At 41.8% G+C, this 27,187-nt stretch overlaps 1 protein-coding gene across 1 annotated transcript in view; it reads right to left on the bottom strand.

The window, feature by feature from the left end:
• Positions 1-57: 57 nt before the first annotated feature.
• Positions 58-27,187, bottom strand: part of LOC139657517 (neural cell adhesion molecule 2-like) — a gene marked incomplete at its 3' end in the record, with an annotated part of 287,231 nt that continues 260,101 nt past the window's right edge. The window contains 6 exon segments of the mRNA XM_071535397.1: positions 58-231; positions 3,198-3,294; positions 3,516-3,703; positions 6,984-7,134; positions 13,613-13,758; positions 19,414-19,583. Of these exon segments, the coding sequence (XP_071391498.1) occupies positions 58-231; positions 3,198-3,294; positions 3,516-3,703; positions 6,984-7,134; positions 13,613-13,758; positions 19,414-19,583 (926 nt within the window).

Here is a 27,187-nt window from a genome sequence, read left to right as displayed (position 1 = left end):
GTCACACTTCTGTTAATGCACTTTGAAGGAAATGAAAAGAATCAGGGTGTCACTCACTCTGGACGCTGTGCGACTTGACGTCCCTCCAGTCCTGGGAGCCCACCTCCTTGTACTGCACCAGATAGTGGCTGATGGGAACGCCGCCGTGGGAGTCGGGCTTCATGAAGGTGACGGTCGCCAGGCGCTGGGAGACAGCTGACAGACGCACCGAGTATGGGTTCGACGGTACGTCTTGAAACACAGAACAATGACAAGTGTCAGACAAAAGACAGCGACTCCATTGCATCACTTCAAAACTACTGTTGCATCATGACCATCAGTCTTGCCTGTCACAGTCACACACTTTGTTTTATTTGCTTCTGTTAATCTGAAAATCATATTTCACACGCTTGAAGGAGTGTAGGCGAGACGATTCATATATTTTTTGTTTTCTTTGTTACTTTTTCAGCAAGTGTACTGGTTTCTTATCAACAGAAAGAGTCAGTTATCAATAAAAAGCCCTAACACGGCCGATGAATACATGATTCGAAGGGCAGCCAATATCAGAGTTTGATTGCTTATGGAGTCGTGTTGAGGTAAGCATGCTGCGAGAAGAAGAAAATGTAGCAAAGTGCAATACACATAAAACTTTTCCATTATCGAAGCTGGAAGCACAGTTTTCCATGGCTGCAGCTCTGGCAACGGCAGACAGGTGTTAACTCCATTTGTTCAGAAATAATTGTCGCATTTATCTGTGAATTCAATAGTTGTTTTGGCGAGAAAAAGATTTTATTTCACCGAGCCCAAGGGGCCAGAGCCAACTAAATGGAATCTTCTATTACGTGAAGGCCTTTCAGAAGTCTGTGAACTCCATCCACGATTATATTTGTGCATGCGTGCATACAGGCACGCACGCACACACACACACACACACACACACACACACCTTTATCTATGTAGAAACAACTTAATCCTTTGAGGCCAATATAGAAAACCTCCAGTTCACAGTCGATTTCCAACTCCTTTCTGTTTTCATCTTGTAGGCTGGCTGTACTGCAGGAAGTTAAGGACAATTGGATGATACTAGAGGTGGAATTAAGGTGTTTGACTCGCACTCCAGGATCATGGAAGGGAAGACTGCTGGACTAGTCCTGTGGAGGTCCAGTGTGTGCAAGTGGTATGTTTCTGGTAGATCTCCTCAAGGAACCCACTTTCATTAAGCATGCTCCTTTGCTGTAATAATAAATACACTCATTGTAGACTGTGGCTTCTTCTATTTGTTCTACCTTCTTATATTTATTCCAAGCTGTTGCTGCTTCCATAAATATAAAACGCATCACTTCCTCTACAGCATTTTTCCCGGGAAAGAGGGACCCCTTCTTTCATGAACTGGCTATAGGTTGAATCACTGTTATACGTTATCGATCGTTAACAGAGAGTCGCAAAACGGACATTTATTTATATGAAAATGTTGCTGATAATTACTTTGATCAACCTACAAAGCAATCGGATTGGTCAAAGAAGCACTCCAACCACACTGATAATTGCTATGAAAAACGACTAGCCTTGTGGTAAACAGGGAGCTACTTTGCAATCTTTCTTTTTTTTCTCCAGTTTTTTATCCTTATGTATGCAGGCTACTTTGAGGAAAACTTTTCAGACAATACACATGCATTGGTAACTGCACTAAAGAAGCCATAATATAATAATAATAGCCTTGAGTGCATTTTTTTTTACAATAAATACAAGTATTTTTAATGTTGCCAACGGCACTCGGTTGTGCCTCGTACCTATTGCATCATTGTCATACCCAGAATCAAAGCACAGACCACCCTCTCTGATATTATTGCTATAATAACTCTAAGTTTTGAAAGCCATTTAACATAATTGACTTTATTTCGAGGTGCGGTGGTACATCGCTGACATCTCTCTCTCAGCCGCATCTTTCATTTGTCCTTGGACTTTTTTTTTGTCTTAGATCCACACCTCAGGACTCGCTGGGCTGTTTCAAATAAAACAGAGTTTCTTAGTTTGAATAACCATCACTGCCATATTTAAATCATCACAGACGGCCCTGTTTAAATCAAAACAGTTTGATACAGTGCAAACTTCTTCACAAGTAGGAGGGAGATAAGCTAGATGCCAGCATCTGTTTGGGAAGTTTCTAGTAGTTATTACCCAAGGGTTTTGACACACTTAAATGATTAGCTTTGAAGACAGTGTGTGAGGAACATATGAGTTTTAGCCTGGCCCCTTATTTGAAATCATCCATCTTCCCTTACTGGCCCTGGAAATGCTGAAATAACATGTGTATGGTGTGTGTGTGTGTGTGTGTGTGTGCATGTGCATCCGTGCATATTTGTATGTCTCAGAACAACTTCCAAAACACATTGTTTCCAACAGGACGACATATTAGGTCAGCTTTTTACTCACTACTTTTCTCCTTAGCCAGAGCAATTCAATCTGCACTAAAGAAAATTGGACTGCACTATTGTGTATTAGCCCGCGCTACCGTAAATTAGGGGGTACTTCAGTAAATAGCGAGGGGTATGGTAAATCAGCCGGCACTATTTGAGATTAGGCTAGGCTGAAAAGGGGTTGGGAGTTGTAGTGGAATTTATCTTCACGTGAATTGCAAATAAGGCCATTACCATTAGTAGAGAGCTGGAGGGTTACAAAATAGTTGAACGGTTGGAGTTGCTGTGAAAGGACTGAGTTCAAAAGCTGTGGGGTCTCAGATTCCACAGATTCTGGACTTATAATGTGGAATTTCAGTGTCACCAGTTGTACACTGCAAAAAACATCCATCTTTGCAAGTAATTTAGTTTCATATTCAGCCTTCAAATCTTATTTTTCTTAAAACAAGAGAAAATTTCTGCCAGTGAGGTGAGATAACTGCATTGTAACTTTGGAATTACATTAATAACATTGGAATTTTCTAGAAATGAGTGTCAATATGTTGAAACAAGTCAGAATAAGGCAGATCACTGCACTACTATCAAGAAAATGACACTTGATTCTCCCAAATTCTTGAAACAACTTGATTTTCATTGGAAACACGTGAAATTATCTAACCTCACTGACAGATTTTTCATTTGTTTTACGAAAATTGCAATTTTAGGTCTCAACAATGGACTAAATGACTTGTTAAGATGGAGTGTATTAGTTTGTGGTGTGATCCAGTGAATAGGTGCCATATAATTCTTGGGTACACTCACCTGCCTGGGCTAAGATGAACTCCTGGTATCGTACTCCAATGTTGTTCCTGGCTGTGCAGTTGTAGCGCCCAAAGTCCCTGTCGGACATAGGGGTCACCTGCAACCAAAGAAAGGAAAAAAGAAAAAAGAAAAGCCCAAGATGAACTCATGCTTGAACCAATTAAACCACTTTGATCCTATTTTATGGTGCAATGGCTGCAACTGAGTGTAAATAATGTGTTCTTCGGGCATGAATGTGAGAGGTTGCTCATGGACTCTAATTGCAAGAAAATTGACTAATGACACAGTTGTGGTTTCTGTCGCAGGACTTTCACTCACCTCCAGAAGAGACCTGCCCTCTGTGCTATGTACCCGAGTATTAGCGGTTCCCTCAGCGGAGATGGTGAAGCGCTCTCTCCTCCACAGCATGGTGGCGGGCGGGTTGGACATCACATCGCAGCTGATGTTCACTGGGTTCCCCTCCCATGAGTAGAAGATGGTGTGGTTGGTCAAGAACTTTGGTATGTCTGTCCAAAACACAAAGATATTGAGTCTCAATCGTGCCGCGTTTCAAGGCAATGCAGCTTGTAGGCTAAAGCGAGACCTAAATTCCATTATGTAAAAGAGTAATTGTTGGTGTCGCCGAAATTTGTGGCAGCCAATTAAACACTCAAATCAAAGGTGGAGCTGTGCTGGATGATCAAAGACGGAGAAATGAGTTGCTCGGGCTTATCCCACAAATTCCTCAAAGGGAGAAGAAAAAAGCATTTCATTACCACATCCCACACTCCCTCTGCAATGTTAAAAAGAAAAACTCCAACTTAATTGAAGCCACCTCATGCTGGGGGAAAAAAATCTCCATTACGATCATCTCCCCAAGAATAAAAATAAAGGATGCAAACAGAAGCTCATTTGGCCCGGGAAATAGGAGGGGCAGTAATGGAGGACGGGAGCGGCGAGCTGTCGTGTGGATTTCTTTCGGCCCAGTCAGCCCGGCCCAGTCGGAGAGGCATTATGGTTGTTTTATGCTCGCTTGCAGGATTCCATTAAAGAGATTGATGCCTGGCTCTCTGTCACAGCCGAGGACGTGTTATCCCCCTGCAGCCTGCAGTGACTTAGTAAATGAGTTCATTAGTTCGGTGGCAGCGGCTGGCTCAGCCCCGCCGCACTCACACACACACACACAGTCTGCGTCTGTCTGTGGAGTGGGACTCCGGTCGGAGGCGGAGGAAGACACAGAACATGAAGACTGTTTGAACACTGCCAGTCAGAACACACACATTTTTCTTTATTCTTTACTATTTTTCACATTTGAAAATACTAGTAAAGGCATCAAAACTATGAAATAACACAAATGGAATTATTCAGTGATCAAAAAAGTGTGAAACAAATCAAAACTATCTCATATGCCCTTTCTCAGCCTTGAGGAATGACACTAATGCTAGCTTTAGGACCCATCATTGTACCTTATACAGCATGATAGGATGGTCATCCCTCACTTTGCGTAGGCTTCAACACTGGTACATTTTAGTCTATAAGATTATTTCAGGTAAATTACCTACTTACTTAAGCCAGAAGTTTTTACCTTTGCAAAGCAGTCATAATCTTAGGTCACACAAATGGCTTCAGTTTAAAGCCTTCTAGCAGAACAGAGGTTGGCAAATCAAGCCTGTTCTACTATGGTCCTTGGTCCTGGAACGATTTGCATGCCAATCTTAAACTTGATACTCTTACCTCTTTAAATGATTTTAAACGTATAATAATGGAAGTGGTCACTGTTAGCTGCAGTTGCTTCAACTAACAAACACTTGATGATATTATTGATATTGATAACACTAAATATTGCTGCCTTGTTTTTGTTTATGCACTTTATTATGTAATGTATTCTTGTCCCACCAGTTGTGATTTGATGTTGTTGTCCTGTTATGTGTTTGTTGCTGCTATTTGACCCTGTCTTGGCTAGGTCTCACTTGTAAAATAGGTTTTAATCTCAATGTGACTTCCTAGTTAAATAAAGATTATATATATTTTCGATTCTTTAAAGTAGCCGCCCTTTGCCTTGATGGAAAGGCAAAGGCTTTGGAAAGAAATTCATACATAGGCATCAACTTCACTATTTATATGTGCCTAAGAAACACATTTCAAGCATTTAAGCAGAAGCCTTTAGATCAAAATGGCTTTCAGAGAATGAGAAACACAGTACATTCAATCAGGTGTGTCTGGTAGTGTATATCGTCTCTGTGAAAACTGTGAAAAACTCTGAAATGTCAACTTTTCAGGAATTATGAAAAACAGGTTTTGAAGGGGTTTCATAAGCCCAAGGGTCGTCTTATTTTCTCAGCCCACAGAGGATCATGTAATCTCTCAGCTCAAGTGAAAACATAAAAATCACCAAAATTGGAGTTGCAAGGTTTTCACATGACAAAGGAGATATGTTCCCCTTCCCTCTCTCTCTCTCTCTCTCTCTCTCTCTCTCTCTCTCTCTCTCTCTCTCTGCCCTTTCTCCTTGTCATTCCTCTGAGCTTCAAGGGGGGGGGGAAAGGCTGCTACCAAACCGCACTCCCCCTCCAGTGTTGCTTGCGTTGTTATCGGCCTCGTTCAGGCAACGGAACCGCTCTCGTAATGAACCTAATCGTTCCAAGGCCAAAATGGAGATCTTTGCTTCAGAGCTCATTAGGCAGGGGATGGCCCACCCCAAATAACCCCAAACAACCAGGAGGAGAAGGGAACGGGCGCGCTCATCAGTAAGTAGAGAGCTGACGGGGGGAGAAACCGAATAGCGATGCAGGATATCCTCTCACTAATTAACCCTTCTGGAGGCTGTGGGTGGTGTAGCTGGCGGGGCAGGGAGGGGGGGGGGACGGAGTGTTTACATTCATCTGATGTTCTTGAGAAGGAAAAACAGGCGCAGCGTTAACAGAAATATTAGACCTAAGCGCTACTGAACTATTGAACTCCATGTATGACTGCAAGGAGTTCACATGTTCCTCCCTTGGTTAGTCGCACCGATGAGAATGTGTATCTTGCATTTTCTGTTCTGAGAGCGAGTGTGTATGTGTGTGTGTGTGTGTGGGTGTGTGTGTGTGTGGGTGTGCACATATCATAGATAAATATCAGTGTGTGGATGGGGGCCTGTGTAGTTTTGTCTGCTTGTGTGTGCATGTGTGTGTGTCTCTGTGTTTGCCACTACACAGTCTGGATCTGATATAAATATTCCTTTTACTATTAAACTATATTTACATCGATTTTGGACCTATATATATAATTTGCCTCCAGCATACCTCTAATACTTGGATCTGCAGACAATCTTGGCTCCAGATTCAGCAGTTAGTTGAAACAGCGAGCTCCTGTTGCTAGGCCTCTTGCTGCTAACAGTGAGTCCAAACGTGGTTTGACAAAATATCTCAAGACAAAACAGTTGTAGGCTCCACAGGGGAGTAGAGAGTAAACGCAAAAGTTGCAAAGGACATAAATCAAAATTAGCTCTGATTTCTGATTTTAGTGGAAACGGTGCGGTGCTGCTGCTTTCCAGACGGTTGAAATAAAGACATCAGCTGGTCACCGTATTGTTTTCACAGAATGGCTGTTTTTGAGATAAGAGGCAACGAAGCTCACCGTTTCAACAGCTGACTCGGGGGTCAATACTGTCTGTGGGTCCCAATATTACAGGTATGTAGACAAATTACATACAGATCCAAAATTGATGACCTTATCCTTTAATTAGGCCCATGGCAGCTCTAGGAGGTTCAACAGAAATGTCCTTTTATTCCCGCTTCAAGCACTGGTCAGAAAATGAACAATACTCACACTCAATGTCCAGGAACATGCTCTTCTGATGGCCTCCGATCCTGCTGAGCGCCTCACAGTCGAAGCGACCCAAGTCGGCGAGCCTCACGCCGCTGATGGTCAGCATGGACTTGCCATGGCGACCACGAACTTCGAAGCGCCCGTCCTGGCTCTGAGGACACACACACACACACAGCCAAAACACACACCTTGTCGTATCAAGTAGGCACACAAAGTTGCTCGGCCAACTTTGCGCCCCGTAAGTGAACGTCAGCCCCCTTGATCCATTTTGACCCCCCCCTCGCAGGCAGCAGCCACTTGTCAAACGGAGTCAGGGTTAATGCAATAAACTGTCGATTTATTACAAGGTCATTACATCTGTATGAAGACAGATGGTATCAATTTGAAGCAACGGGTCAATTACAGCAGACGAGGCTATCATTCCTGTAATCGACATTCACTCGTAATGAGAAAAAACACCCCAGGAGCATCCTTGTTTCAGACACGATATTGCTCTCGCCTCCGGATTGTTACCTAACAGATAACCTCCGTCACCCCAAGAAACTACTTTTCAGCAGCATTGCCTCGAACTTACACTTAATACATTTTGAGAGCGACATGACTGCTGCTGATGATTTGAATTGGTAGCTGATTTTAAGGTCAATTAGGGTGGATTTGTAAAATAATTTGTAACAACGTCTCTTATCTTGAAATATGGTACGGTAGTTTCACACCTCTCATTTTCTCCATTTCTAGGCATGCACGTTTATTCCTATCCATGCAGAGTAACTTTGCAGCAAACCTGTAAGTATCAGTCCTATTTCATTCAACTACTTATTTATGTAATAGACACATGGAGCGAACAGCAAGTCGGAGGATGAATTTGATGGACCCAGGGTGCGAAAACCTCTTGTTTGGTTCATTATTTCCACCCAATAATAAAAAAAAAAAAGTGTAATGAAGAATTTGGTTTAATAATTATTAGAGTGGCTTAAATGTCTGACAGACATTCCCTGTTGCTAGGGAAGGCACTGCAGTGAATAGGAAACACAGTTTTAGTTGAGGTCTTCTTATTATTCATAGAGTCTGAGAGTACCGTGGGGTATTTTCAGTATAAGTACCCACAAAATGGCACATTGCATATATTATGGTGGCAATCTATCCTGGGCTCTTGAAGCCTTGCGAACAGAAAGGTTCGGCCATCAAAGATAGCGGCGACGCATCATGATTGCACTATCACTGGTAAGTAATGCTGAAATAGACTGGCTTGTATAATCTGAGATGCTTGTGCACATGGTGTGGCTGCTATCGGCAGGAAAGCTGTGTCCTATTAAGGCGGACTGCTGACACAAACACGTTTTATGAACACGTTCAGGAAATTATCTGGGGTGTGAAACATTGAACACACACACTTACACATACACGCACACACACACACACACACACACACACACACACACACACACATACATACTGAGGCTTTGTGGATTTAAAGTGACAACGTTTGGGACACAATTCAGTCATGGGGATTTTCAGCATTAGGGATTCCACTAAAGAAATTCTTTGTCATAATCATAACATTTTGATGACTAAAAATGCCCAGTTTGATTTTCCCACATTATTGCCCTCTAATTAGTCAATTAAGTCAACTGCGATGGACAGCATTAAATAGAGTAGAAGAATAGAACTTGCTTAGCTGAGGGCATGAGAGTTAATCTAGGATTGCACGCAATTTAGTGTTGTGCTTTTGCTCCCAACAAAGGAATGAAATGAGTGAAAGAACTTGTTCAACAACAATGCTACAGCAACCAGGGGCTGAGAAGCAAAAGCAGACTCCTAATAAGCCTACTTAGGAAAGAGGTATCCCAGCTTGTATAGTTGAAGTGGTAATCCATGATATCCTCTTTTTTTTATTTGTGTTTCTGCACTGCACCTCCCAGAGATCACCTGTCAATCAAACAGTGTGGGCGGGACTGTGACGACTTTTTTCTTGGATTTTCTGTTGATGAAGTTTCTGTAGGTGGCGCTCTTTACTTTGTCTGTTCAGCCATGGCGGCTATCACTGCTCATGCTAACCACACAGTTCTTCTTCTGTTTATTCCAAACAAACCTGTTGCTCCTGCTGGAAACTTTAAAATGTATTTATATGAAAATGACAGAGATTATTATTTCAATGTTGTTGCCCTGCGCCCTGTGCCTTGGCCTCTAGAGAATTATGTTTGAGTGTTTCTGCAGGGTTTGTGTACGTGTGTGTATCTGTGTATGTGTGTGTACGCGTGTTTGTGTTTGTGCGTGTCTGTACAGTTATCTGCTTGTGTGCATTTGTGTACAAATGCGTGTGTGCATGTGTGTGTGTGTGCGCATTCTGCACACCTCCTCCAGAGATTTTGCTGGTTAATCGATGCACATCCAGCCCCTTCCTAATGCCCCACTGCCAGCCCCCTGCCTCTGTTAATACTCATTATGTGTCTAAGCCCCATAAGCCTCGGCCGTGAATCCCCCTCTCCTGAATCACTCTCTCTTTATGTTGTCGCTCGTACACGACCTCAACATTATCCTGTTTAGAATGGCTTATCTTTGCTCTTATCGTTGCAATGCGATCGACCAATGGGGTGAAGCGGCTTTTAAAAGCTCGGTTCTGGTCTCTTTGTGCTGCTACTGCGCACTTCGCCTGTTTGGTTTGCCAGCTGAGGTCAATGGGATTGGGAGAATGTGTGTTGAATGGGAATGCTGAGGATGGGGGGATGAGAGAGGAAGAGAAAGAGAGGAAATCGTCCAGGAGGGAGCTTCTGAGTCAGGAAATTTCTCCTTAACCCTGGTCTCTCTGTCTCTCTCTCTCTCTCTCTCTCTCTCTCTGCCAACTGACAGGGTCTGTGTCTGGAGACGAACTCAGCCCCTAAAGCACAGCCTGTTTGATATGCAGCTCAGAGGAATGACAAGGAGTGAGGCCAGACATGAAGCCCCACAGTGAAACACACACCCACACACACACACACACACACACGTGTGCACATGCACATCGCCACAACTGCGTGCTCACACACCCCACACACACACACACACACACACACACACACATGGGCATCGAGCGACATGAGAACACACAGATAAAAGCCAAAGAAATGGGGAAGTTGAGGGAATCCCAGAAGCAGAGGAGATGGAGCAGATGAAGGGACAGACAGGTAGAGGAAGCAGAAAGAAGGCGGACGAAAAGGAAATAAATGTCGAAAAAGATGGAAAAGGCGGTAGAGAGAGAGAAAGCCTCTCCCTATCTGATCCATAAGACCTCATAAGACGGCAAAGCGTGCGCATTTACAATGACCATGTGAGGCGCAATCTGAAATGTGATCTCTCAAATATGGAATTCCAATCCGAAAACTCTTCCAGTGTTATTTTCCATAACGGCCCGAATGCTGGAGAAGTTTCAGATATCAAAAATGTCAGCTGTAAATGTCAGTGATGCTGGAGTCTCACCAGTCTAACTCTGGCAACTATTGCTTATTTCAGCAGTTGGGCGTGGGGCTTGAACCCTGGGTCTTCTCACTGCAGCACTCTGCTGCTGAAGCTACCGCCTCACACTCATCACAGCCTCTCTCACAGCAGAAAACTGACATTTCCTAACGCTGTTCTGGTTGGACGAGGCCAGGAGTAGGTTTCAGATGGGCAGACATAACAAAACCTTGGTTGAAGGAAGAGCCTATTAGTATCTGAAAGAGCACTACTGCTTTTTCTTTCAATAATTTATCATTCAACCAGGTTAAAACCATAAAATATATATATACTCTATATATATATATGTATGTGTATCTTTTTTTTCAAGAAACTTGGGCGAAAAGGCAGCAATTTATTTACTTACAGACAAAACAATATGACATACAATTATCTAACTGTTTTTGGTTGTATTTTGCTGTTGTACAAGTTGTCCGTCTGCAGATTTTCTCTTTGTCTTGATGCCACGTTTTTGGCCAGGTATCCATTGAAAAAGACTTCTTGATCTCAGTGGCACTGCCTGCTTTAATGAAGGCTGAATTAAAATTCATGAATGGCTGCTGCAGTTAGGTGTTTTGTCTTGGAGTTTAAGTCTACTGAATGAGAAAGGTTAATCTTGCCAAAACTTATCCAAGGGAAAGAACACCGTGTCAACATCAGTAGCTTCTTAGCCTTGGATGTTTGAATTTTACTTGAATAGAAGAGAGGCTATGGTGCAATTTGCTAACCTTGCTCACAAGTGAAACAATACAAGAGGAGCAAAACAATAGCCTGACCAAAACCTTACCTTGGTTCATAATTAAATTCCAGTTGCATCCCATTATATTCTTTTACCGAGGGTCATGATGTTAGTTGACAAAGAATGAAAAGAGCGGCAGCAACATTATGCAGTGTGTGAAAGTAGGTCCTCTGAAGCTTAATGTCTCTCAGCAAGAGAAGACTGTGTGCAGACTGGATATGCAGATTGGAGAGCAAATTGAGAGAGGAACATCCTGCCTTAAACCTAAATGACTATGGCCATCCATCATGCCTCGCGCTACACAAGCCGTGTTTGTCTTTGCGTATGTTTAGGTGTGTTGGTTTGCACTCCGCATTTCCATAATTGCATTTGCTGTGGGAAGAGAAGCACTTACTCTCATTTTCAGCTGTGATTTATCAACCCGAGCGATTCGAGCCAATGCACACATTCATTTATCTCTGCGGTGACCTTTTTCCCAAGCAAAAGAGCGGCTGCCATCTTTGTTTTTTTTAACTGCTTCTGTGGAAGCGTCAGCCCCCTGCCAGGAAAGCAGTGATGGAAGTGCATATGGTTTTGACACCGATGGCAGCTCGTTCCGAAATAATTACTTTTCCAGAAAATGCAGCTGCAGCTCATTCAATTTGTGATTTCTGAGGCTATTCTTATGGACAGTTGCAAAGTGAATAATGGATGCTCAGAGAAAAACACACAAGAGAGGCTTTGTGCCTTTTCAAGTCGTTGGACATCTGAAAAACGTGCAATGTCGCTGACTCAAATAGAAGTACAAACGGAAGCGTGAACTGAAAGTATTAACGAGTGCCCTCAAAACTTCAAGGTTCTTGCTGCTTCTTTGTGCTGCGAGCTAATCAAAATAAATGCCTGTTTTGATTTCCCTGGAGATGATAATCTCCGCAACGTCTGGTGATTTAATAAATTTTTGAACACTCCTTGTAGAAAACATGGACCAAGGTGAATGTGCATGTATGTGCGCGTGCATGAGTCGCCTGTGTGGGCGGCACTTCAACTTTTTAGACAGAATAGTGAGGTGGAGGAAGAGGGGAGGAGTCTTTGAGGCCCGCATCTTCTTCTATGGTACGGAGAAGCCAGTGCACATGGATGAAGCAGCCATTTGGCTTGCAAGCTCATCCATCTGCATTTAGTTTTCAAAGGGAGAGAGAAGGATCAGTCATCAAGTACTGAATTTAGAGTGACCATAATAGAATCTAGCTTTGGACAGAAGGAGCGCAGCTATTTTACCATTGAGTGTTTGTAATGGGAGCATTTCATCTATGGCAGATGGGAATCATTATGTCTGTTTTCATTTTTATGAGGACATATACAAGCAATTACCTGTTAATGTCAGCCATTTTTTTTAGGCACATGTTAGCACACACACATACACACACACACATACACACATGTACTGTCCCCTTCTCTCTATATAAATACAAATATTGAGATACTTTAACGATCACCATAGGAACACATAAAAGAATACATTTCACATGTACTTCAGAATATTTCTATTATTGTGTGAAAACCTCTAACAACTATAATTATGGTGATTTTCATGTTTTAACATCAACTGAAAGATTACATGCTCCTGTGGATCGAGGAAATTTCAAAATATACCAAACATTGTCAAAACTGTATTTGTCCCTGTAGATGGCATACATGAAAACCTCAAACTCAAATTTTGGTGATTTTCATGTTTTTACTTCAGTTTGAGGATGAATAAATAAATAAAATAAAATTAGATGCAGATCAAAAATGCATGGTTGTCAAGCTGAAAAGAAGGACGTTTTTCTTAGTTCCTGCGAAGTCAACATTTTGGAGATATGAGGTTTTCGCCTGATGACAGCGATATTTTGAGTGGACGAAATATATTTTGCATGTACTTGCAGATATACAGTACTGTGCAAAGGTCTTAGGCATATGTCAAAGAAATCCATAAAGCGAAGATGCTTTCAAAACTAATGAAATTAAATGTTTCTGAATATCAAACATTTACAATAAACAGCAGTCTACTGACACACTAATGCAGAAAACAAATAAACATCTAAGACTTCTAAGAAATTTATATAAAAAAGGGTGCCTAAGACTTTTGCACAATACTGTATGTTGCATAGGGAGAAGGGATTTCCAAAGTCCAAAATTATATTTCAAATGAATGTCATCTACATGTACATGTACAAATGCATTTTTGGCCATTTTCTTTTGCATATTATGAAAACATATCACATATTCTGAAGTAGTATGCAGTATAGATAAACTCTCTTCTGTTATGTATTCTATATGTAGTCTGTTTATGCTTTATATGTTATATGTACCAAAACCCATCGATGCTGCACAATGCTGCACGATGCTGCACACACACACACACACACACACACACACACACACACACACACACAGTTTCTACCTTGTCTCCATCGGCGAAGGCCTGGCCGTCGCTGGCTCTCCTCCAGGAGATGTCAGGCAGCGGCTCGCCCTCAGCCACACAGGAGATCATGGCGGCACTGCCCTCCACCGCTGTCACGTTCCTCAGCTGGGTGATATGAGGCTGAACTGAGGGCCGGAGAGAGAGAGAGTGAGAGAGAGAGCGAGGGGAGGGGGTAAGGGAGAGGAAATGAATAAGAGAAAGAGCGAGAATTAGATAAGTGAGCGAAGGAGGGAGATTGACCAGATAGAAGGGGATGGGGAGAGAGGGGGGGAGGATTGGAGAATTGGAGAATTGGAGAAAAGGAGCGAGGGAGGGAGAGAGAGAGAGAGAGAGAGAATAAGACCAGTGAGTATAAGGGAAGGAGTTGAAGAGATAAAGGGGAAAGATAAAGAAAAAAGAGAAACAGCAGAGGAGAGTGAACGAGTCGGAGCAAGAGAGTGACACAGATCTAAGGCGTACGGGAGAGGAGACGAAGGCTATACCACAGGGTTTAAACGCAGGGTTGATGCATGACTTTGGTGCTGACAGTCTAGGCCAACATCATTTATACACCGCCATCGTCCTCTCCGGTTTGGGCGAAGCAGGAAAGCATGCCCTCTGGCCTATTTTGTGCGGGTTCCTTGGCCTAGATGACGACACAGAAACCGACTTTGCCAAAGTTTTAGAGATAAAGAGCGTAAAAAACGAATCAAAACCACGCGTTCCACCTGTTCTGTTTTAAGTAAATATGGATTTTTTTTCCTCTTTTTCGTCTGGAAGGATGCCTCTCCAACGCTGTGTGGGATTCTCTTTTGACGCTGAGCGAGCGTTGGGGAAGCGTGGCAGTGGGGGCCGCTCCCCGCTCGCCTCACCCAGATAAGATGCTCCGAGCGAGGCCCGGAACGCCATGCATGTCAAGGGCACGCCGCACGCCACATGAATCATGGATTGCTTTTTTTTACTTGTTCTTCACACGCTGCACTTAAGTCCTTAACGGGGAGGAGGCGGCAAAGTAGCATGGCGTAAAATCCGAAAGGAAAGGGGGGCGGGGTGAGTGGAGAATAGTGACGAGGCTTTTATCACACATGGTATAGTACTGTTACAACTTCACAGCAAGCCAAACTCCATCCAGCAAATGCAACGGGATTCATCCTAGTAACCTTATAAGATGCCATTAAATTCATTTGTGAGTAAGGAGTTTGGCTTGCTGTCAAACCTGCAATAAGCGATATCAGACCTTATAACCAGTCCTGAAACTAATGTCATGCTATGTGGAGATTTCATTGAGACATAATGCTATAAACCAATATCCACACAGCAGCAATTTTTTTTAAAACTAGCTTGGCTCCTCCCTCGCTGTTTAAAAGCGGTCCTCACCCCATCCCATTCCTGAAAAAAAAATCTTATAACAGTGGAATCCATGAAGCGAGCAAGTAAACTTGTTAAACTAGTAAACTTGCCTTACCTACCTCTTCACTTGTCATTGTGGGACATGTAAGTTTCAGCAGGAGAAAGGTCTGTCAAAGAGAGACCGGTAACTAGCAACACTTCTCTGTAGGTACGGTTAGCTTAGCTATTAGCATTTATCCTTCCATTTGTCCTTCACAGGCCTCCGTAGTGCCGTGGCTTTGCTGTGTGTTATTTACAAATGTGTTGCGGTTTCTGTCGCCCTCTAGTGGTCAGACAAATCACTTATCGCAGCTGGATTTCGGGAGCTTGTCATAACACCGGGTCAAACAAATTTATACACACGCACATCCGCAAGCGCATGTTTGTATTACTACACTTGTGAGGACCTTCATTGACTTTTTTCATTTCTAAATTTAATCTTAACCCTCTCCTCTAAATTCCTATAGCCTTAACTGTAACCTAAATTTTGTAATCCTAATTGTAATCTTAATCCTAAACCCAGGTCCTTCTTATCTTTCTATCCTCGTTTGGTTCAGAAATACAAGCACACACACACACACACACCATCACTCATACATACATACATACACATATTCACATAAACAAACCGGAAACACCTACACACGCAGACAACACCACTCAAGCGCACAGATAATACATTCATACATTGCAATTACATATTCACACAGTTGGCATAGCACAGAGAGATAAAATTGTTGTTAATGGTACTGAGTCTGAACCTGTTCTGTTATCTGCAGTGGTTTTGCCCCAAATGCCCTTCATCACTCAAATATTATTAACTGGGGAACGCCTCATTTATCAAGCGAGTGAAGAAACCATTCTACAGAGAGCATTATTAATAACGTATTATCTAAAACACTTCAACTTTAAATGAGACAGAACCAAGTCTTTTAAGCATTTTGCATGTGTGCTGTGTGTTCTGTGTTTTCAGATACAATCCAGAATTAATTTGACTTTCTATGTTTGGGGTTTATTCTAGATTGGGGAATGTGCTTTCTTCTGAGTTTGATGTGTAGATTTAAATAAGCTTTAAAACCCCATTCTAACTAAAAAATAAAGGTCTGGCTTGTTTGACTCTAGTGTTTATAATAATCATAATTACATATTATTATAATAATTACAGGTCTTATAATAATTATACATGTAAAACCTGCATTTAGGTCCTTGTATCACAATCTATAAATATTTCAGAGAGAAAAAAAACACCTTCAGTGCAACAAATCACTATGTAAACAAAGCTATTAACAAGGCAACAGGGTTTCAACAGAAGGTGCCATACTGACTGATTAAGGATTGGGCTTTAAATATTCAAAATATGCAGAAATATTAGTTCATTTGACTCATTGTTGGCTTATTATGGAACTACAATGAAACTGAAGGGAAGGGGAATCAGAAGTGTAACGTTCATAACTGATACTGGAAGAGAATATCATCACAGGCTCATATCCCACCCACTGACAGGTGTCATAAAACAAGACTATATCTGATAATGGATTTATTAGTTGTGTCGGGGACTGTTTTATAGCTGTGAATTCACGAGGCAAATGTCGTCATGAATTCTCTCCTGTCACCCCTGATGCCTCTTTTGGCTCAGCAATGTTCAGGGGGTTTAAAGGAAAAATCCACCCTCCGATATTTTTACAGTTAAATATCAGCAATTTGTGATGTTCAGTGCATTCCAGGAGTTATTTTGTGATGAAGTGTTGTAATTTGCTTTTTTACCCCCTTAACCTGCCGTGCCTACTTCTACTTCAGCTAGTGATTTCCTACATTTCCCAGAATGACTTTTGTGACTTTTAATGGAGAGAGAACAATGCTATGGTGTGTCGAGCCAAAAAGCCATTGAAGAGGGAGTTGTGTTTCACATGCTACTGATGACAGATCCGCAAAGATGCAAGCTGTGGCTGCATTGCATTCTGGTCTACTGAGGCTGCTGTGGGTGGAGAAATTGGTCTCTCTGCTTCAACTACGACGGGTTTCTCCCTGCATGATTGTTGAACGTCTCTTGGTGCAAAATGGCGGCTCTAGAAAGAAGCCCTCGCTCTTTGATTCAGAGGGACTGACACCAAAACCGTTGATGTTTTAGATTGCTGAAAATGTTCTGCTAACAAACAGAAATATTAATATTAGCTGCACTGGAAATATGTCAACATGATGGCTGGTTATCTGAGGGAATAAGAAAAATACTCCACCAAACAACAAAATGGTTGGGTTTTTTTTTTTTTAACAGTGTTTCAAGGATTTTTTCCTTTAAAGCAGCCAGTAACCCAGAGTCTAAACAGCAAGACAACCTGAGATAAACCCTGAAGCCTGGGAGTAGCATGAAAGACCAGCATTTACCTGCATGAGGGCCACTACCTTGCACATAACCACTGAAGAAGCTCAGCAGCCAGACCGAAGACTGTGGTGGTACTGGGCAGCTCCCACATGTGACTCTGTTTAACTGCATGAATTTGAAACAGCAATGAATTGGCTTCCAGCAGTCGGTTGCCAGAGTAACCAGTTTGTGGCAACACATGGCCATGGGTCTAGAGAACCGTGTGTGACAGCTGTAGATCCAGCAGCTGCTGCAGTTTTGTATCTTCTGTTGTAACCTGTAAACTCTCTCTCTTTGTCCTCCTGAATCACCGCCTCCTCTGTCATATCTTCCATCTCTATTTGTGCTGAAAAGTCTACTGCCTTGTATAAAAAGCAAACATTTTCCTTTTGTTCCCAGCTAATTTCTTTCCCTATCATACATGATTATTCTCAGGACAGAGGGACACATCTGTTGCATCTATTGTCTGGGCTTTGTGGCTTAAACCTTGCACTCCTTCTTATTGGTTGCCTGCAATGTTGCCGATCGATCGAGGGATTTAAGCTTATACAGCGCTACTGTTGCACTCATTGTAAGTCACTCTGGACAAAAGCATAAGCTAAACGCCTACAATCTAAAATGCAAATGTCACCTATGAGCCGGTGCTGACTGGTCATTCTAATAGCATTCAACAAACAAGGAAGCATCCTCTGTCTTCCTGTTTAAGCGTGAGTTGAGCACTATTCATCAAGGAGGGAAGTCGAGGTTGACACTTTACTACTTTGGGAATGTAATTTCAGGCCGCTGTGCATTGGCAAGACAACTGAAGGAGAAGCAGTGAGGCAAGACCACACAGCCAACCTGGTGGAACCAACAGACTGACACTAAATTTGAAGCAACGAGTCGCCAGGCCTAAACACATACCAACAGATAAGCACGAATGCATGTGCACACACACACACACACACACACACATGCACACACACACGCACACCTCATCTAACTTATATGCCTGTACTCCTCCTGCCTGTGCTGTCAAGGGTAATAAAACTAACTTACAACTGTGTTTCCCCGCCGCACTTTGCAAAGCAAAACTCCTCCCTCCCCCTTAACTTCTTCATTTAAATGTGCATTTTGAAGAACAAGCGGTTCTCGCGTCTTGAAAGGATGTTGATGACTAGAGCATAAATCTCCATACATTTTCATGAGCAGAATATGCACTATCAGAATGATCTGTGAGGAAATAGCTAGCAAGTTTATGAAAATATAAATTGAAATTTTTCATGAGGAGTGCAGTAAATGAAATACGGCGCAATAAATGAAATATCTCTTTTCAGTAGAAATATATCATATTGATGTGGTTGTTATTGTTATAGGCTGAGAGTTTGTGCTCCTGAAAAATACTTTTTCATCAAATGGAATTTGTACCGATCCTAATAATAAAGCTTTCTGGATTAACATATAACAGTATTACTATTAGACAGATCATAAAGGGCAAATGCAGAAAACCATATAGAGTTTTATAAGAGTTTTGTTCTAAAATGAGAAAGGTGACACCAACTCTTCTAAAATGACAGGTAATGAAAAATAAAAACAAATGATGGCACTTTTTAAGTGATACTGCGCAATTTAAAAAATACAAACAAAACAAATAAAATGATAACATTATTTCAGACAGAATTGTCTATATTTTATAAATACTGATGTTGAAGTTCATGTTTTTTGCTATCTAAAATGGATACACTGTCTTTTGGAAATAAACTGTTTAAACATATTTAAGCTTCAATCCCTAAGATACAAATCACAAAAATAGCACAGCTTCCTTTCAAGAGGTTTAACACCATGCATTCTCATTTCATATTAAATGTCAAGTTTACAGTACCCTCCATTCTCGTCTCTCTTTTCCCTCTTAAAATACATTCCAATCAGCATGAAGCGCTTTATTCCCAATCCTCAACTCCAAAAGTAATACGGGCCTGTTATGAGAAATCGAGTGACATTTGCCTCTCGCTAATTTCCCTGTTTGGCTTTGTTTGATTTGCAGCCTCGACTTGACTTGACGCCTCTCTCTCACCGAACACTTTGAGGAACAGCTCCTTCTCCTGCGCCCCCGCCTTGTTGGTGGCCCTGCAGGAGTAGGTTCCCCCGTCGCCCTGGCGGATGTTGCGGACGGTCAGCGCGCTCCGCCCGCCGTCCAGCCTGCTGAACGCGTACTGCTCCGACTGCTCCAGCTGCTGCCCCTTCCTGCACAGAGAGACGCAGAGACAGGGACAGAGACAGAGACAGAGACAGAGACAGAGACAGAGACAGAGGCACGTATCGCAGGTGAGTGATGACAGGAAAATATGGCAAGCAACAACTGAAACCTACCAAATACACACTGTACAGTGAGCTCCGGAGAAATGTTGACAACAATGCATTTTTGAAGGTGCAGCTCTATAATCTCAGCACTTTGGATGTCAAATCATTCTGCAAAAAATACTTTCACTTTGAAGGTTTTGCTGTCTATAGCAGATGAACAGGGAAAAAAAAAGACAGCACTTCTTACACACAGTCTCTCCATGTATTGTATTAGATAGACACATTACAGTATAACTGAAATAATTATGGTGAAATTAATCATTCATCAAAATTCTTAATACACTGTCTTCCATGCATACTTCATAGCATTTTCGTGTTCTATGACAGCCAGTGCTACAGCCTCTTTGCAATCCACTGTATCCCTATGTACATTCTATTATGGACTACGCCACTCACTAAATGACTCCGGTGTGTTGTGGAATACATCGCGGCCTTAATATCTTTTTTCCAATTGGACTCCGTGGGGAAATTAGTCAGCAAAAGCAACCGTTAAATTGATCCGTGTCTATACTTTAGCTTCGTAGCACAGGAGCGTGATGGTGTGAAGTAGGTTTGCCACCTCCCACGCTTGTTTATTTGTTGTTTGTTAGTAGCCAACTGTGTAATCTACAGAGTTAAGGGACGAGCAGACTGTGGGTTACAGGAGAATTACACAAGACATACACTGACATGTTGGAAGCCTAGAGGTTAGAGAATGGCTGATTGGCTGAGAAAATGAATAAGTAACTACCAACTCCGTGTCCTTGTAGTCCAGGCATTTTACCCCAAAATGTGGGTCAACCTTTCGCAAATTGCAACAAAAACAAACTCAATGGATTTTGTGTCCTCAATATGTTCTGAATGAGAGATTAAAAGTCCCAAGGAATTGGATGAAGGGAAAGTTTTGAAAATCACCTAAATATGATCCTACCAAAACTCCTTTTTAGCCTTTTTTTTTTACAAGGTAAGTCTATGGGAGGACTGTTTGAATGGAGTTTCTAGCATAAAGTATGAAAGAGTAGTTAGAGTTCAAAGTTGGCATGGTTTGAACAGTCCTCCCATAGACTTACATTGTAAAAAAAAAAAGGCTAAAAAGGTGTTTTTGGTAGGATCATATTTAGGTGATTTTCAAAACTTTCCGTTCATACAATTCCTTAGGACTTTTTTTCTCTCATTCAGAACATATTGAGGACACAAAATCCATTGAGTTTGTTTTTGTTGCAGTTTGTGGGAGGTCACGTTACATTATTACTGGACTATTGAGGAAGGCACTTAACCCCCAGCTGCTCCAGTGTCCAGCAGCAGAAGACTGTGGTCGCACTGGGAAGCTCCCAGGTGTGTGTGTGTGTGTGTGTGTGTGTGTGGAACTGTGTGAATGTGAAGCAGGGTGTTGCTGGAAAACAGCATGCACGCTCAGATGACTTTCCCTGGATAAATAAAAGCTAGAAATGATTGTAAAACCGATTGTGGCTTCAGGAGGAAGGCGACCAGAAAAAAGGTTTAGCTGCGGTGATGTTTATGGGTCGCAGACTTTATGGCAATATTATCAGTCGCAACTTCATTTTAATCTGTCCAAACACTATTGGAACCCCAAAATAGGAGGAATGTGTAGGAAGAAGTGCTTTTATTTTTTACCTGTTCATCCCATACGGATGAAAATACCCTCAATTTGAAGCTGGCACCCTGTACTTTAACCTCATAAGCCATTGTGTAAATTGAATTCAAAAGTGATGAGAACACAGAGCTCAGAATAATGTATAACTGAATATTTTTAGAGAGCTCTCTGTATGGACTCACACACTATAACCTATGTCACTCGAAGGACCGACTTTATTGTATTTGGGATTTCAAATGTGGACAGTTTTGCACACAAACAAACACACCCCACACACACACACACACAGTAATACAGTGTTGCGAGGCCCGGGCCACCGCCGCATGCAGGAAAAGCGAGAGGGAGGATAATTGAAAGTCGACGGAGGAAACACCAAAGCCAAGTAATAATAATGCGGGCGAGCCAAGGAGGAAATGAAGAGAGGCCTCATCTTTGGAACGGACAGTACAGGACGGGCTGCAGCACCGAATGTCATTATACTGACTGACTGCTGACAGGTAGTCCATTACCGAAGACGCGCGGAGGACGAGGCGGAACCTCGCGGCGACAGGAAATGCAACTGGGAGCGCGGAGGACGCCGGGAGGGGCGACATCAAAAGAAAAAAAAAAAAAGAAATTGTGTTGTTTACAGCCAAGAAGATTCTTTTTAGCGATGTACGTATTTTAATCCTGTAAGGTCTGATGGAAAGACAGGACTTAGCGAGCGGGGCGGCGTTGCGCTTAGATGCGGCCATGCGGAAGGAGAATAAACTGAAAGGTTTGACAGGCTGAGGTCGCTCCAGAGTTTGGGATCAATGTTGAGGTATAGCCGAAGTGATGTCCTCTCTCAAATGAGAGGCAGCGGTCAGCCCTTGTCAAATGCTTTATATTTTATTAAGACGGTTATGAAAGGTAAGACAGGGCTGCAATGAAGGGGAGACGCAGGAGGGAAAGTACTGGCAATACTCAGCTAGCAGAGAAATACTGAAAAAAACAGTATAATTCTAATGTATGTCTTTTTCTTGCTCAAATTGAAAGTTCACTTGGTCGTGTTTGTGTTGAGCGAGTCAAGCCCTCATGCCCTTAAACACTGGTAAAAAAACACAGACAGCAGTGAGAAAAGGAGCGTTCTCTCCTTCATTCCTGAAAAACTTCCTTTTTGCTGACACTTGGTTTTTGCCTGTCAACAGTGACATGCAGTTCAAGAGAAGCGGATCCTAATAACTGGACTGTCTCTGGGCATGTGAACTGGTATAATGATGGGGGTAGAGGAGAAAATCTTTTTTTCTTCTGTAACAATATAAGTTGTAATGTCAAAAGAATTACACCGACAGTCTCTGTCGATGGACATATGTGCAGAGGGGTTGTAAAAAATCCTTTCAAATATTTCCAATCCAAAAGAATCCCATAAGACTTCGATTTCAACCCTGTGTGATTGGAAAAAGGTCAAATAAGACTTTAACAGTCCAAAGTATTGATTCCATGATGTGAATTCTGATTGGCTTCTTAAAGGATTTTCCTATTGGGTAGAGTTTTTAGGAATCCAGGTATCTTCAACTGGTATACAAAAATAAAATATCATGCAAATGCAGAAATTGCATTTCTTTGTTGTAGTTGCACTGGACTCCTCCCTGCATGGTGTAGCTATGTGATTATAAAGCAGGGCAATGCTGAACAAGAGGATAGTACAAATACAGAGCAAAAAGAAAAACATATATTAAATATGGAAGGAAAACAAGTCTGATAGCAATTACTTGGAAGAGCATCAGTAACCTTGACACCTCTAAATGTGCTGTTCGTGTTTTTATTTGCCCTTGTGCAAACAATGTCTTTCATGAAACAAATTGTCAATTCCCCAAACATAAACAGATAGATCCTAACAACTAACGGCATGTTGTGAAATTTACTGACATTCCCAAATGGCAAATATGAAGGGATGCTAAATGTTGTAGATGTTCAGTTCTTCACTCCACACCTTTGAATCCTTAAGTAAGCCTGGGTTATTGTATAAGTCTGATTGAATGGATAACACAGGCAAGCAAAATCAAGACATCATTTTCTACAGATGAACAGGTTTCTCATTTCAATTTCCTTTTGTAATTACCAAGCCACACGTAACTCAATTTCTCTTGCAACTGGAAAACCTATTACGAAACAAAAAGAGACAGTGAACAAAACAAGTGTCTCGGAACAAAGCCCTCTCAAGGACAGCCGCAGTTAGAAACCGCACCCTCAAATAGGTTCATTTTATCTTTAATTTAAATACGCAAATACATCGCCCATATTTTCAACATTGTGGACACACCCATCATCGATGAGAAATGCGCTGCATCATATTATGCTCGCTGCTATCGTTAAAATCTCATTTTCAGTGTTTCCTCGTTGGTGAGAGACAAAGTAAACACACACAGGGAAACACGAAAAAAAAAATCTGTTGTCATAGTTGGAAACTGGAGAGCAAGATGAAAGACGCTTACCGAGTTGAGGATGTTTCCAGCTGTGACAAGTGTCTCCAAATTCTGTTTACACTTCACAAAGTGATGCATGTACCTCGCTTTTTCAGCAATGCCCCGCTTCTCTTCCATACCGTTACACACTCATTGCTCTTCTCGTTATGTCTGCTACGCCACTTAAGATCCAGGAATTATGCCGTTCTCCACAATGCTCAGAATTTGTTCCATGCATTTCACCCTACTCAGTGTAACTACTCATAGCATGTTGTTCTAATTTAACCCCAGTTTAACCCCGGGGTTAAACGCAGGAGTACGTGTCCTCCTGCAAGACGCAGCCTTGAAGTGATGAATATGCAAATCAAAACGTGTGCACCTTCACATTAAAATGCACATATTCTGACTCCGACTTAACTCAGTTTGTGCGCTCTTCTCCTTGTGCGCACGGAACCCTACAATATGCCTAGCGCTCACATTAGTTTGCTTATGTAAAACAAGAAATCTGCATGGTAATAAATGCTAAATACATGAAACAGGATATGAATTATTGAGTCACAAAAATTTGAAAGAAATTATTTAGGCTGTGCAACGCTGCGAGTTGGTCTCTGAACAAATGGAATAGTATTTAAAGTGGTATGACAGCTCTTACATAATCAAGATGTGTCCTGCCATTTATGTGCTCCTTCTCCCTTTACACATTTTACAAAGTCCTGTTGTCCTTGTACTACTGTATGTGTGCCAGTGTGTACTTACTATGTCAACTGTTAATATGTCTCTGCATAAATGTCACTAGCACAAATTCCTGCACGTTTGTTGTATTTGGTGAGTAAGGTGATTCTGACCCTGATGCTGATTTATATAATGATTTCAGAATTAAGATGTGCGATAAGCTAATTCATTGTGATTTATTTCTGATGGAGGATGGTCAAAGACTTGAATACCTGTTTAGAAACTACGACTCCTTATTTATTTTGAATTCTGAATGAGATATTGGACAGTACGATACTGAACTTCATTGTTTGAGAGTGAATTTCATCATTGTACCTTTTGTTTGACCACTTGGTTTCACTTACAGTGTCTTGTAAGCCCATGTGGGCTGGGCACTAGTGTGGTGTATGACACTATAATAAAATCAGTAAATCAGTCAATCAATCAATCAATCAATCATACTTTCTACTAACAAACCTTCTTCTCGAACCTCTTGGTTACCATCACTTATAGCCTATATACTGACTACTGAATATTTAGAAAATTCTAACAGAAGACTATAATCTCGACTACTAGACAAAAGACTATGATCTAGTATATGATGTATAGTATGTATATGATGTAGTAAACAATTATATGAAGTATGTATATGACCTAGTATAGGATGTATATGATGTGTATATATATTGTAGTATGTGTATGTGTGATGTAGTATGGTATAGGACATGTATATGATGGTATATAAAGCCCTTTGAGACTTGACTGATAAAGGGCTATATACATAAACTAGACTAGACTAGACTAGACTAGACTATAAACCATCATAGTTTTTTTTACTTGTAACTGCAAAGATAGGAAGGTAAGTGTATGTGGTTAAGAACTTAAAAGTTCATGCGCTTTTACTGTTCAATTCAAAGCTATATTCTAGCTTCAAAGCTATTGCAGCTTTTACCAGCCGCCATGGTTACCGTTCCTTTCTCTCTCGCTATGCTCGACGACGAGTCCCACGCTCCTCAACTCGTTAAGATGTTGTCGTAAAGCGGCAGCAGCACGTTGTTCTCAGCCACCTGACCTCTCATGATCTCTTCCACAGAATCAAGCTAACGATCATAATGATATTTAGGATGTACTAATTAGAAGAAAGAAGAAAGCGCAGTAGGAATAATGTAATGAGCCGCACCGGAATGCCAATGAAGCATTATCAATAGATGCTCAGGTGTAAATAGCTCCTCGTGATTGGCTGCTGAGTGGGTGCGAGCTAATTACTTGATGAACTCTTCACACAGACGAGGCTGCTGTTGAGTGCCTAGTGGGGTGTCAACTACTCTTCAGATACTTGTTTTCACACTGATGATACATGGCATGTGATATTATTGTGGTAGCTGAGGGCAACGCGCGAGGGTGGACTATAAATTACTCAGAAATATGCTGGAATATCTACTTGATCTGTAGCCAAAAATTTTACATACACTACCGTTCAAAAGTTTGGGGTCACCCAAACAATTTTGTGTTTTCCATGAAAAGTCACACTTATTCACCACCATACGTTGTGAAATGAATAGAAAATAGAGTCAAGACATTGACAAGGTTAGAAATAATGATTTGTATTTGAAATAAGATTTTTTTTACATCAAACTTTGCTTTCGTCAAAGAATCCTCCATTTGCAGCAATTACAGCATTGCAGACCTTTGGCATTCTAGCTGTTAATTTGTTGAGGTAATCTGGAGAAATTGCACCCCACGCTTCCAGAAGCAGCTCCCACAAGTTGGATTGGTTGGATGGGTTGGATGGGCACTTCTTGCGTACCATACGGTCAAGCTGCTCCCACAACAGCTCAATGGGGTTCAGATCTGGTGACTGCGCTGGCCACTCCATTACCGATAGAATACCAGCTGCCTGCTTCTGCTCTAAATAGTTCTTGCACAATTTGGAGGTGTGTTTAGGGTCATTGTCCTGTTGTAGGATGAAATTGGCTCCAATCAAGCGCTGTCCACTGGGTATGGCATGGCGTTGCAAAATGGAGTGATAGCCTTCCTTATTCAGAATCCCTTTTACCCTGTACAAATCTCCCACCTTACCAGCACCAAAGCAACCCCAGACCATCACATTACCTCCACCATGCTTAACAGATGGCGTCAGGCATTCTTCCAGCATCTTTTCATTTGTTCTGCGTCTCACAAACGTTCTTCTTTGTGATCCAAACACCTCAAACTTGGATTCATCCGTCCACAACACTTTTTTCCAGTCTTCCTCTGTCCAATGTCTGTGTTCTTTTGCCCATCTTAATCTTTTTCTTTTATTGGCCAGTCTCAGATATGGCTTTTTCTTTGCCACTCTGCCCTGAAGCCCAGAATCCCGCAGCCGCCTCTTCACTGTAGATGTTGACACTGGTGTTTTGCGGGTACTATTTAATGAAGATGCCAGTTGGGGACCCGTGAGGCGTCTGTTTCTCAAACTAGAGACTCTAATGTACTTATCTTCTTGCTCAGTTGTGCAACGCGGCCTCCCACTTCTTTTTCTACTCTGGTTAGAGCCTGTTTGTGCTGTCCTCTGAAGGGAGTAGTACACACCGTTGTAGGAAATCTTCAATTTCTTAGCAATTTCTCGCATGGAATAGCCTTCATTTCTAAGAACAAGAATAGACTGTCGAGTTTCAGATGAAAGTTCTCTTTTTCTGGCCATTTTGAGCGTTTAATTGACCCCACAAATGTGATGCTCCAGAAACTCAATCTGCTCAAAGGAAGGTCAGTTTTGT

This window comes from Centroberyx affinis, unplaced genomic scaffold (assembly GCF_046629955.1).
Source record: "Centroberyx affinis isolate AG114_WGS23_722 - 3 ecotype Tasmania unplaced genomic scaffold, CSIRO-AGI_Caff_v1 ptg000176l_1, whole genome shotgun sequence".
Classification (NCBI taxonomy): Eukaryota; Metazoa; Chordata; class Actinopteri; order Beryciformes; family Berycidae; genus Centroberyx; species Centroberyx affinis.
This window is presented reverse-complemented; position numbering and strand designations above follow the sequence as displayed.